We start from the raw sequence: 12,738 nt of genomic DNA, 5'->3' as shown, positions 1-12,738 counted from the left end.
CAGAGAGAGGGCGGGCAGTTTCTTTTTTAACTGGGGATGACACAAGCATAAGTCATTTCCTTATTAATCGGTTCAAACCAGTTCTTACAGGAACTGGTGGTGATAAATGTGGGACTTCTCAGAAGTCATTCATTTTATTCTTTGTACCACATCAGTGCGCAGCATCAGCTGAGCTGGCCTCTCTGAGGACAGTCTGTTCTGCTAGAAGGGAATTTATAGCTTCTAGTATCTCCCAAACATGCTGTTGGGAGAAATTTTTCTCTTTTAAGAGGTTGTTTGGAGAAAGCATTTTTGTATGCTAAAAGAATTTCGCCAGCTTTGCTGATTGTTATATATTTTTCCTCTTATCCAATCCCTGCTTTTTGAGTCCGGGCGGTAAGTGGATTTTCGTTTAACGTTTTTTCTGCTTTTCTTCCCAAATGTGTCTTCTTCCCTTGGCTACTGTACCCTGTTTCCAGTGCTGTCCCTGGCATAGGTCCTTCTCTGCAGAAGCCATTCCAGGAATACCTGGAAGCTCAGCGGCAAAAGCTTCACCACAAAAGCGAAATGGGCACCCCCCAGGTGAGACCTTCCTCTGTTTTCTTCTCCCGTGCACCCCTGCCCCCCAAGGGAGTTCATGCTGAAATTATGTTCACAGCTCTCACTTGCATTTTTAGGCAGATGGCGTGAGATTTGTTTGCCAGTCTTCCTTAACTGAATCTGAGGCTGTGTTTACTCTCTGCTGGGGAATTTGTCTTTGTCTTAAACTAGAAAATGTAACTTCTGTTTTGGGCATCTTTTCCCCAAAACAAGGGTAGGGTTAATGGAAAATAATAGGTCTGTTATGTAGAATGAGTTTTTGCCTTGGTCTTAAGTGATTTAGAGTATCTCCCTTCATTTTTGCTCTGTTTTTCTTTAGGGAGACAGAGAATAATCATTTTTTATAAACCAAGGCACTTAACATAGCTCAACTTCAAAACTTTAAATAAAGCCCTAAGCTTGCCTTTTCTGTAAATAGTTCTATTGTAAGGGAAAATGTCTAAAGAGGATGAGTAAGCAATAATCTGAAATAGGAAACTAGAAGGAAGAGAAGTGTTTTTTTTTTTTTTTGTAATGGCCTTAAACTTCCTTTGGCCCTTTGCTGCCCTCAGTTGACCAAACTTGACTTCAGAAATAGATGCATTTATATTCTGAAAGTTGCTCTCTATACTGGAGCAAAAAAAATCTTGACAACTACTCTGCAAATATCTGCATGGTGATGACTTCAAAGAGTGGAGTAATTCTTTAGAAACATAAGAATTTAATCAAAGAACTTATTATTCTATTGTAGTAAAGAACAAGAGATGACCTCACACTTGTCCCATGCCAAATTATATGAATCAATGTTAACTTTACATGCAATAAAATTAAATCTTTATAGCGGAGTATAAAAAGACCTGCCAGGATCTCATAAAGATTTCAGGGTAGGCTGGAGACACAGGCTTTTCATTTTTAATTGTTTAGGCCTTACAGGTTGTAAGCTTTAAAGTGCTAAATATTTTCTTTAAAACATTGTAAATAATCGCCTTTTTACTACTAGACTAATGTAGCCTTTCTCTTTGGATTGTTCTGCATTTATCCCTGCAGGGAGAAAACTGGTTGTCCTGGATGTTTGAGAAGTTGGTCGTTGTCATGGTGTGTTACTTCATCCTGTCCATCATTAACTCCATGGCACAGAGTTATGCCAAACGAATTCAGCAACGGTTGAACTCAGAGGAGAAAACTAAATAAGCAGAGAAAGTTTAAAAAAAAAAAAAAAATGCAGAAATTAGAATGAATGGGTTCTGCTTTAAATTGGGAGGACTCCAAACCAGGGAGGAAAATTCCCTTTTCCAACCTGTAACTGTTTTAAAAATTTTCTTCCTGAAAGCAATTTAGTCCACATTTTGCACTGACATACTTTTCCTTTCTATGTTAAGGTAAGGTATCCACCCCTCAGTTCAATCGGAGTTATATTTCACTAGGGTGGAGTGTGATGTTCAGTGGCAAACTTAGCAGAAATTGGCCTTCTGTTTGCCACCTTCAGAAGGGCCACATGGTATAATTAGAAAATCCCTGCCACACACACACTAAAAAGGTCATAAGTATGTCAAGCTTTTTGGGCTTGTCATAAATGATTGCTTTCTTTTTCTAAGTCATCCGAATGTATATAAATTATACTAGATTGGATAACAGTCTCGCATGTCTATCATGGTAAAATTCAATATGCCTTCCTACCCTCAAAAAAGGCCATTTTATGATGCATTGCACACCCTCTGGGGAAACTGATCCTTAAATTTTGAGACAGTATAAGGAAAATCTGGTTGATGTCTCACAAATGAGCTGATGCCATTTTTTTATTCTGTATATTTAAAATGAAGTCAAGAAAAAACTTTATAAAGATGTCTTTGATCATTCCAAAATTGTGTCTGTTTTCTTGAACATTTTGATTTTGTACTTCCTTTTAGCTTCTCCCAATTGAATGGCACCCTTGCCAAATCCAACAACCAGAATTGCTTAAATCTTTGTTTATTTGCATGAAAGAACCAGGACCATGGCATCTTGGAGTCATGCTAGAATTGGGCAGCTGTACACTGTTCAGTAGCCACCTCCAGTATTGGCCTTGCCCAGGTAATTCTTGTTTCTAAAAACAAAAGAGGTTATTCAAATCAAAGGACACTGGAGGGAGAAATTGTTCTTTTTTTTTAAACTACACTTCACTGGTAAATTTTAGCTCAGCATGTACTCAGATTCTAACAGACACAGAAATTTACTTTTATATGTAGCCTAGTTTTCTTGCCTTTCTGTCAGTGTTGTGTATTTATGTGATTTTTCCTTTGGATGTTAACTGGTTAAACCTAGTCATTTTGCTTTGCTTTAGAGGAAAATAAACAATAATTTCATTTTTTCTTTAGGAAAATGATTCTGACATTGTGTTGAGAATAGAATTGGGGTTAAATCTCAACAGGCCAGAAACGCCTGCTTTGTTTTATCAAATGTCTGCTTGTTTTGCCTACGGTCGGTCGTGACATCTCCATGGCTGTACCATCTTGTCGGGTAGCTTATCAGACTGATGTTGACTGTTGAATCTCATGGCAACAGCAGTCGATGGGCTGTCTGACATTTTGGTATCTTTCATCTGACCATCCATATCAAATGTTCCCATTCAAACATTACCCAGCATCATTGTTTAAGATCAAAATTTTGGTTCTATGTTTAGTGGTATTTTGAGTTCTCTATGCCGTAATATTTCAGCAGTATTAAGAGAAAGGATTGTATGGGGAATTGAGATAGTCTCCATGATTCCGACTAAATAAAGGACAAATAACCCACCTTGTGGGTTTTAAAAAGGTTATTACTTAATAACCCTCCTCCCTCCCCTAGGGACTTTCTAGCAGTATGACTTGTTACTTGCCCTTACTTGAAAAGTATCCGAATGCTTTATTTTAAACAGATTCACATTAACTGACATAATTTTTTGGTTTCCTTGGGGTTCTTTATTTAGTGTAAGTTTTTAAGTCAGCTTCCAGTTGTTGTGTTTCATCTCCTTCACCTGCATGTTAGCTGATGTTTGTCTGCAAAAAGGAAAGAGGAAAGCAACCATGAATTATGCTATTTGCACTAAATTTGGGATTTGTTGGTAAATTTATTTCAGGCTATGGGGTATTAAAAAAAGAGAAACTTGGTTTCCTAGGCTGAAGGTTGAAGTGAGCAATTCATTTGACTTATGTTCTCCATTTATTCACTATCTGTCACATGAGTTTGCTTTGAAAGCAAATGAACAGCTCTCCTCCTTTCCTCCATTAAGTGTTCAGGTGTGGAATGCTCAGTTGTTCCTCCTGGATTCCAGCTGGAGCAGAACGATATCCTTCTGTTCCAGTTTGTTTGTTCCTTCCTTGTATCCACCAAAGTGGACACAAGCTACCACATGATCCCACAGACATACCTAGTTAATCCCAGCTGATAAGAGTCCAGAAAATTTGCAAATGGATGGTTTGTTATTTCTACAAATAAAAAAGGGTCTGGGAATTCTGATTCCATTTCTACTTTGTCTCCTTTTGTGCCTGGAGCTTCTGCATTGTTTTATGAACCAACTCAGTTACAGGATCAAGCCGTTTGTGCACTCTTTTTAAGCACTGAGGAGCAACTTCCCTTTAAGCAATGATGTAAAGTGGAAACATGCAGTGTCCAGTGTTCCCACCATTCTCTGTATATGTGCATAATTTGGAGAGTGGGTTGAATTGGAAAAAAGGGAGATTTTGACTTTATTTGAATAATGGCTATCTATCACCATTTTCCTAACATAACAGAAACTGGCAAGGCAGGAATATACACTAGATATATAAGCACATGGAGTAGTGAATTCTATACAAACAAGCTAGCCTATGTTCCCAGTGTGCTCCAGGCTGTCTAGCTTTTACAGACCCTTATGAGGCTTTCCTGTTTTCACTAGTCATTCAATTCAACAATGAATCTTTGAGTACGAACAATGCACTCAGCTAAATAAAATACAGATTGTCCTCCTGTACCCTAGAGTGAATGGTGCTTAGACACATGGAGGCTTGCCCTACATTTTGAAACCCATTTGCCTCCGTGTGTTTGCCAGTTTGAATTTCTGCCACGTACATGTGAGATGTGGTTTTGGGAAAGTTTTTAACTGTATGCCTACAGTCTCTCATATATGAAAATGGAGTTATATGGACAGGTTGCCCTAAGTGTTAAATCAGATAAATGTAAAATACTACAATAAATGTTACTGTATTCTCAATACTGAGCACCTCATTCAAATGAAAAATTTTACAGCAGTGTATTCATTCACTTCTCTCTAGAAACAAATGACTTATATGCTCATGTGACTTTGTTTCGGAATATATACTTTCAGGTTTTTGGAGTGAGTGAAAAAGAACATTTTACTAGAGAAGTTAGAACGAAAATTCCAAGAAAAGTAATATGAATTAATAAAGAGGGAAACAATAAATTAATGACTTGATTAGTAAGACCAGAAGCTTTTTTAAATCTAAAAATAAACCCCAGGCTAGCCTACTCAAGACAAGGTACAAAGCACAATACACAAAATTTAGTATGAAACCATTGAAAATAGTTTTCTAACCCCCTTCCTACTGGCAAAAAAAAATGTTGACATTTTCTAACTTATTTTCATTGTAAAGAATGTTAATATTACAAACCTGGAAAATAGAGGGGGAAAGGGACCATCAGCCTTTAATGTCTTGTTACAAAAGCTGCATTAAGAATATCCAATGAGAGTTTCTGGGTAAATAGGTTTTAAATCATTAAAGAAAAAAAATTACATTTAAGATTGTCCTCAAGAGACCTGAAAGTTTTGTTCCTATTAGAAAGTAAACACAAAAAAGTTAGTTCATTTTAATCAAATGTGCTTACAGAAAATTAAAGTTCCCTAAGCAGTTTAATAGTAATTTTATAAGCCAAGTAACATTCCATCTCCATCACACTGATCAAAGTTTCTGATATTTACAAATACAATTTACAATATTTACTATATTATTATAGTAATAGTAATTTTTATAAGCCAAGTAACATTCCATCTCCATCACACTGATCAAAGTTTCTGATATTCACAAAAATAGATAAAATGCTATCCCAAACTGTTGAACTTAGAGTTTTTTGTTCCTTTATTTTCAAAGACAAGGGGAAAATAAAGCTCACAATGTACTTTAAACTCTAGAAACAATTGGAGAGTCCTTTGTGTCTAATAGAGGCTTGGATTCCTGTCCCTCCCTTCCCAACAAAGCCAGGTTCACCTGAGGTAATACATTTGCCTTGGGGTGAGGCCTTGAATTGCAGCAAATAACCTACACATATTTGCATGTTTAACCAGCACTCCAGAGGGATTATACAAAAACCTGTTCTGGGCAGCTGCTTACTCACTGCCTTTAGAATTGTGTGGTGCTAGGATAGGCTGGTGCCAACTGTTTGCTCATTCTCCTTGACCCACTAGCCTTGCACAGTTAGCTCTGTGGGTGTGGATACAACTAAATTAGAAGACAAGAAATTGCTTTAGATGGGCCCCATTCTCCACCCAAACACCCTGGATTCATTTGAGACCTGGAATTCAAATTCTGTAGTCGGGACTGGCTCAGACTATGACCCACAGAGAGTGAGTCATTTGCAAGTGGCTGGCTGAGACTATGGGAAAAGAAATGAAATGCAGCATGGATGGTTTGTCAGCCAAATCCACAAATTTGTGGCTTTTTGAAACGTTGGACATCTGTTCCTCTTAATTTAAAATTTTTTAAAAAGCACAATGTTGCTCAGCTTCTTGTTTGTTTGTGTCAGCAACTGTTGCTCCTCTAACTTAGGAAGCCTAGAATCAAATTTAGGAAATTTGGAATCTTTGGGGCACAGTGCAGAAAGGGTAGGACTAAATTTGTTTGGGAAGGGAAGGGGATGATTTTACACTGAAGGGTTTGTGTGGAAATCCTTTTGGGTGATCAGCCCAGGTGTCAAACCCATTTGTTAACCATTTCCAAATGACTCAAAGGACAAAGAGGGAGTGCTTGGACATAGTTCAGGACTATTTCTACAGTTTAGTCTCTATTTGCATTGAAACCACATTCCTGAGTTCTTTGGGGTAGGAGGGGAGGCTCTGGCTTATTCTGGGTATCTGGCTTTAAGAGGGACCCCTTAGCTGCCTATTTAAGCCAACAGTCACAGCCATCTTTCAAGGGTTCTCAGGGAGGGATGTCTTTCTGTACCAGTTGCTTTGACGGCCTTCCACCCAAAGCCCTTTGAGGAACATTCAAAGGAACCCTCTGTGGGCTGCTCTTCTCTTCCTCTACCCCAGCCCAAATGTGGCATTTCCCTTTGTTGCCATCAATCCTCTTTTGGGGACCAGAGCAGGAGCAGCTTTTTCTTTCAGGCCACTTTTGACTGACCCAGCCGGAGAGCATTGTTTAATTGTGTTTCAGTCTTCCCAGTGGTAAAAAATGTTTCAGGGCAATGAAGCACTTACGGATTTCAGAAGAGGGGTGGTCCCGCCTTTCCCTGAGGTGGGGAATGACTGTTCCAGTCACTTGTCTTCCTTTGGCTCCTCCCAGTGTTGGAAACAAACAGCAGCTCACATTTCACTCCTCTTGGTAGTAATGCTGAAGCCTGGCTCACTCAATCTCTTCTCTTTTCTTTGGTCAAGTAGATGAAGGCCCAAGAATAACTACAGGAGGCCTTTTCCTGCCTCTTTTTTTAGTGTACTTCACAGCCTCTTGAGAGTTGTTTTCACTTGAGTGACAGGTACTAAACCGCTATTAGCCAAACTCTTTCAGTATAACCTTTCAGTATAACCTCATGTTGGTCACACTCAAGCCTCTCCAGAAACCTCTGCTCCATTCTGCCCATTGCATCAGCCCCTTCCCTTTCCCATGGCCCCTCTATGGTGTATTTGTACACAACTGCACTGAACAGTCACAATCAAGATTAGCTCCCAGGAACTTCCTTTGATGTGCCCTGCACTGGGAGGCACGTGGATACCATAACTTTGATAACAGTTGATTGCTTGCTTTGTGTGGGGCACTGTTTTCAGCACTGTTTTACACGTATTTAATAATTTAATGCAAAGCTGGGATTCAAGGCTAAGAATTCTGGCTCTTAACCACCCTTATCTGCAGAAATCAGTGCAAAAGTCCAAGCTTTAGTGTACTTGTTTCATCTTGTGATGATTAGGTAAGTGATAGAGTGAGATTTTACAGAAAGCCAAAGCCACAACCTAAAAAGTTTTGCCATTTAAATAAATGAGCAGTCTTCATGCTTCCCTGTTATCACAAGTTTGGAAAAGCCAGCTCCATTTCTAGGCATCCTGTGTGGGCAAGTTCCCATGGTGGTGGTTGCTGTAATTATGATTACAAAGCAATTTCTACTTGTACACTCCTTTTTTCTCTTACAAAGCATTTCCACATCTTGAATTTTATTTGATCTTCATAACAACCTGTGAAATAGGGCCAGTAGTGGCATTAGCCACATTCAAAAAAAAAAAAAAAAATTCACTTTTTAAATCTCTACCGAGTTTAGGGCACTGTAGAAAAGAAACAAAGCTGTTATGTGATCTCCTTCCAGGAGTTTACAGTCTATTTAGGGATATTAGGCATATTTGCCATAACTATAATATAGAATGAGATGAATGCCATAAGAAAGGAATTAAGATGAGGAATAGAATTTCTTACTAGGAAGGACCAGAAAAGATTTCATGAGGGATGTGGCATTGAAATTCAGTATGAAAGCTGAATTACATTTTGACAGGTAGGGATAGGGAGAACAAAGATACTCTAGTTGGAGAGAATGGTGTTGAGAGAAGGCCAGGAAAGCACAAGTATTGCCATCTAAAGTCAGTCTTCACCCATCTCCCCTGTTACTCTGCCTTGCTAAGCTCTTTTGTTTCCTTTAAAGCACCTACATAATTCACAACCAGTTTGTTTTCTTGGTCGGTTTCATTCACTAGGACATAAGCCCATAAGGGCAGGGACTGTTGTGCTCTCTGTTGTACCCTCAGAGCCAAGCATAAGGCCTGGCACTTGCTAGGCTCACCGAGTATTTGCTGAATGAATATTGCAGGGGAAGCAGCGATGGGAATGCAAAGGCAGGCAAGGCATGCTACTTCCATAGATTCCAGGGTCCCAGGCAGGCTGGAGTAAAGGTGAGAAAGAACAAAAGAAACTTGAGAAGGGTGATGCCAATGACAGAGTCAGCAATGCAGTAGAGGAAGCAAGTTTGAGGGAAAGAGACTATATATTCTGTTTGTAACATATGGAGGGAAGATATTGGCCAGTAGATTGGTGGAGTCTACTGGGGGGTCTGGATCTCAGGTTTCCTAACTGCTGCAAATGTGCCGTTAGACCACTTGGTAACTTCTCCCCATTAATGAATAAGCTGGACTTTTTTCAGAAAACTCTTTGGAGTAATATCTCTTCTGTATTTTCCCGTAAGTGATCCTCTAAGTCTTAACTTGTTTACATAGCACTATTCTTGAAGAGATGGCACTGTGGGGTCACGGAGCTGTTTTTAAATCCCTCTCTCCAGTTGTCTCCTGCTGGCCTAACCAATGGTTCCTCCCTATGGGAACTGGAAGGGTAATTCCTAGACAAACTGTCTTTATAAGGAGAAAGGTTTGGCAATATCATTTCCTGTGTGTTTCTACTAGAGTCCAAGATTGCAGTAGGGCTAGCCTAGAAGTGGCAGCCACCTAGAACCCAGACGTCATGAGTTCCCAAGTTAGTATAATGGCATACTCCCAAATTGCCTTTGCCAAGCCAAAAGGCAGAATCTAGGGTTTATTACACCTTCTAGAGCATGTGGTCACGGCGGCTTTCCATTTGGCTGCTTTGGTGCCGGGGTTGTTTACATGTTACATGAGTTATTGCTTATTGAAATTGGCTGGGTAGAAGCTCAGAAGAAATGATATATGACCAGGATTATATCACTCACCAGCAGCACCAGAGTTCATAAAAAAAGATTTGCTTATGTAAAAATCTTGTAGTGGATAAGAAAGGTACAAAACTCAAGTATTCCACACTCAGGGGGTGCATAGTTCTCAAAACCTGGAGGATTCGGGCATCCCTGTCCTGGCCTTCTCATGGAATCCAGATATAATTAGATGCCTAGCTGGTGAAAGCATGCTTGGAGAGTACTCTGCATGATTCCAGAAGAAAAAAAAGGAGATGGTGTGGAGCGGGCTGAAAAATAGTGCTTTTAGGAAAACGTATTGATCAAAGAAATTTTCACATGTTCTGCATTTTCTTCTTCAAATGTAAAGAATCCATCTGACCATAAAAGACATCCCTGATCTCTGAGGAAGAAGTAACAAGTTCTTTCATACACAAAAGTTTTCCTACTTTATAGTACACTTCTTTTAAGGCTACTCCGGACATTTTTGTGACTATATTTACTAGTAGGCATAGTTCATTAAAAGAACATTTTGAGAAAATGAGACTCTAGTCTTTCATTTCTCCCTTCTTTGCTCCCCCAAACCTGGAGCATCCTATAGTTCCTACACTTTATTTATGTGATGGTTTGCAGAATAAAAATGCTTCTTACTGATTCTTTCCCTTGTTACCTCCTGATTCACTTGACTTATTTCTCCATTCTTCAAACTGTCTCCAGGTGTTAACAATATCCTTTAAAAAATCCTTTGAGTTATTTTATCTTTATGTTGGGTTTTTAAAGCTCTTTTTTGTTTGTTTCTTTGCTTTTTAAAAAGCAAACAAGTGTATAACATAAAAAAAGAAGGACCTCCCCTGAGAAATCCAATCCTTAGAAGACATCACTGAGATCTGGTGTGTATCTTTTCAGACCTCCTTGGTCCTGGCAGCCTGGCAGTGGGGGCAGAGCAGGAGCAGATAGGAGCCCTGGGGTTTGTCTCCTCAACTGTAACCTCAAGTATTGATAAGACTGCTCCATCCCTGTCTTTACTGGGAAAAAAAAAAAAAAAAAATCACATTGACAAATTCATGTGTTTTTCATAAAAGCATTTAACAGCCATTTCTGTCTGCCTTGCCCACTATAGCACACATAAAAAGCAGTGGGAGACTAAGGCATGGCCATTCTTTTGAAGGCTTTGAATTCCAGGGCAAGAAGTTTAGATTTCAGGCAAGAACTTGCAAGCAATGGCAATTCTTCATTCTCTTAATATATGGTTTCAATATTTATTGTCTGGGTTTGTTTTTAGATATATAAAATGGTTTCAGAGACAGAATTTCTTAATTATACTATTTCCAGTTTCTTAGTTTGATCTAATTAGCTATGAGTTCTATCAATAATAATGGGATCTATAATGGGCTGTGCTGTGTGCCTGTAGTTTCGCAGCTTTACAAGTCTCCCATAGTTTTTTAGTCATTCTTATTAATCTTTTCAATAAACATGGAGTCTCTACCATGAGCTAGGCCTATGCTTTGCAGCAAAGAATGTATCAAATGGTGAACTCCTTGAGGACAGGGGCCAGGTCTGACTCATTTTTTGTATCTCCCTATCCCAGCGCCTTGCCTTGCAGTTCAATGGATGTTGAATTAAGCTCACTTCCTGCCTCTTTCATACTGTTCCTATGAGTCTAGCTTAAAGCAAAGGCCTCCTTCTTCAAAACGGAAACTCCCCATTTGCCTTAGGTCATGTTTCTTCTTGTTCAGATGACCTCTCACCTAGTAAGGACAAGCTCTATTCAATCCAGTTTCTACATTTCCCAGGACTTCACTTCTAAAGTGCTTAATACATCCCTGTCCATATATCTAATTTAAATTTAAAAAGTTTTAGTAGCCACATTTTAAGAAGTAAAAAACAGGTAAAGTTAATTCAAATCATATGTGAATTCCAAATATGTCCAACATATCATTTCAACATGGGATCAATACAAAAAATATTAATATTAATGAGATAGTTTACATTCTATTATTCATATCAAGTCTTCAAAATCTAATGTGTACTTTACACTTACAGTGTATCTCAACATTTAAAGTGCTCAATAAGACACATGTTGCTAACAGCTACCTTATTGTACAGCATGGATATAGAATCTTCCAATCTTTGTGTACTCTCCATGTAAACAATTACATCCAAATAGGACAAGGGAGCCATAAAAGGATCCATCATACTGGCTCCATCACTGGCAAAAGAGATAAATTCAGGTAAGATGGTATTATTTGCTAAGTGATACGTAATTTAGCTTACTGTATCTTTTTAAGGTATTCTTAGATTTTTCACCATTAATTAAAATCCGCAATTCAAAAACCGTCCAGTCTTTTTTTCTGAAATGCTTCTTAAGTTATTAGCAGTTCCTTGGTGGCATCATCCATTCCTCCAACCTTCCTTTTCTCTCTTGCTTCACTGGCTCCCTAGAATCTAAACGATTGGGATTTTCTCCCCTTTTCCATAGCATGGTGGTGCTACGTTGTCACCTACACTGAAAAAGCTGAGATATTTACATATTTATCTTAACTTGCCATGTAAGCATTTCTGCTTGTGGAAATGGGATTCCATCTATTAATAAGGCTCACAGTGCACCATCTGAGACATTTCAGGGTGTAGAAGTAGGGAGTTATTTAGTTAAAAATGTAGAGCCAGATTTTTCAGCTGACATTCCTAAAACACATTGGAAACAATGTGATTGATACAAATGAGCAAATGTCTTTTAAATTCAAAAAATTACTGTTTACCAAGAATCACAAGTTAGTGGGTAAAGCCATATTTGGTAGTAGGTGGTAGAACAAGAAAGGGGTTGATTGCCAAACCTTGGACTCATGAGGTTGGACTCATGAGGAGAAAAGATCAGGATAAGAACATATGGAGTATGTTTTAAAACAAAATTTTGGACAGAATTTCAAGTGTGATAAATGCAGTGGTCAGGCAAAACATGACTGGTATGTAGTCTGTAAAGTAGATCTACAGAGGCAGTGAGGAGACATTTCAGACAAACTTAAGGCCCAATACTGGAGCTCTCAATTCACTGTTATTTCCCTTGGACCACATTCTTTCCTGTAAAAAAGCTGAACATGGACACAGGCAAGATAATAAACAACATTAGGAAGCCAGAATTGTAGCACTAGACATTCAAAGAAACTTAACTACATTGTAAGCATCTTCCTTTAGACTATGTGGTTTTCATCCGTTAGCACCTCACTCAATGCCAGGCACATAGTGGGCACTGAATAAACATTGTTCAAAGAATGGATTGATAACGGTAAATTGTTGGCATACTTCGTGAATCCTAAGTGAAGGGTTAAATAAAAG

The 12,738-nt window shown here is 38.7% G+C and overlaps 1 protein-coding gene across 1 annotated transcript in view; it reads left to right on the top strand.

Moving 5' to 3' along the window:
• Nucleotides 1-2,420, top strand: part of VMP1 (vacuole membrane protein 1) — a 134,462-nt gene extending 132,042 nt beyond the window's left edge. Inside the window, exons 11-12 of the mRNA XM_037810404.1 lie at nt 459-561; nt 1,606-2,420. Of these exons, the coding sequence (XP_037666332.1) occupies nt 459-561; nt 1,606-1,749 (247 nt within the window). The 3' untranslated portion in view covers nt 1,750-2,420. The remainder of the gene's footprint in view (nt 1-458; nt 562-1,605) is intronic.
• Nucleotides 2,421-12,738: the final 10,318 nt, after the last annotated feature.

Source organism: Choloepus didactylus, chromosome 18, assembly GCF_015220235.1.
Source record: "Choloepus didactylus isolate mChoDid1 chromosome 18, mChoDid1.pri, whole genome shotgun sequence".
Lineage (NCBI taxonomy): Eukaryota > Metazoa > Chordata > Mammalia > Pilosa > Megalonychidae > Choloepus > Choloepus didactylus.
The sequence above is the reverse complement of the archived record's forward strand: the minus strand, read 5'-3'. Positions and strand labels throughout refer to the sequence as shown.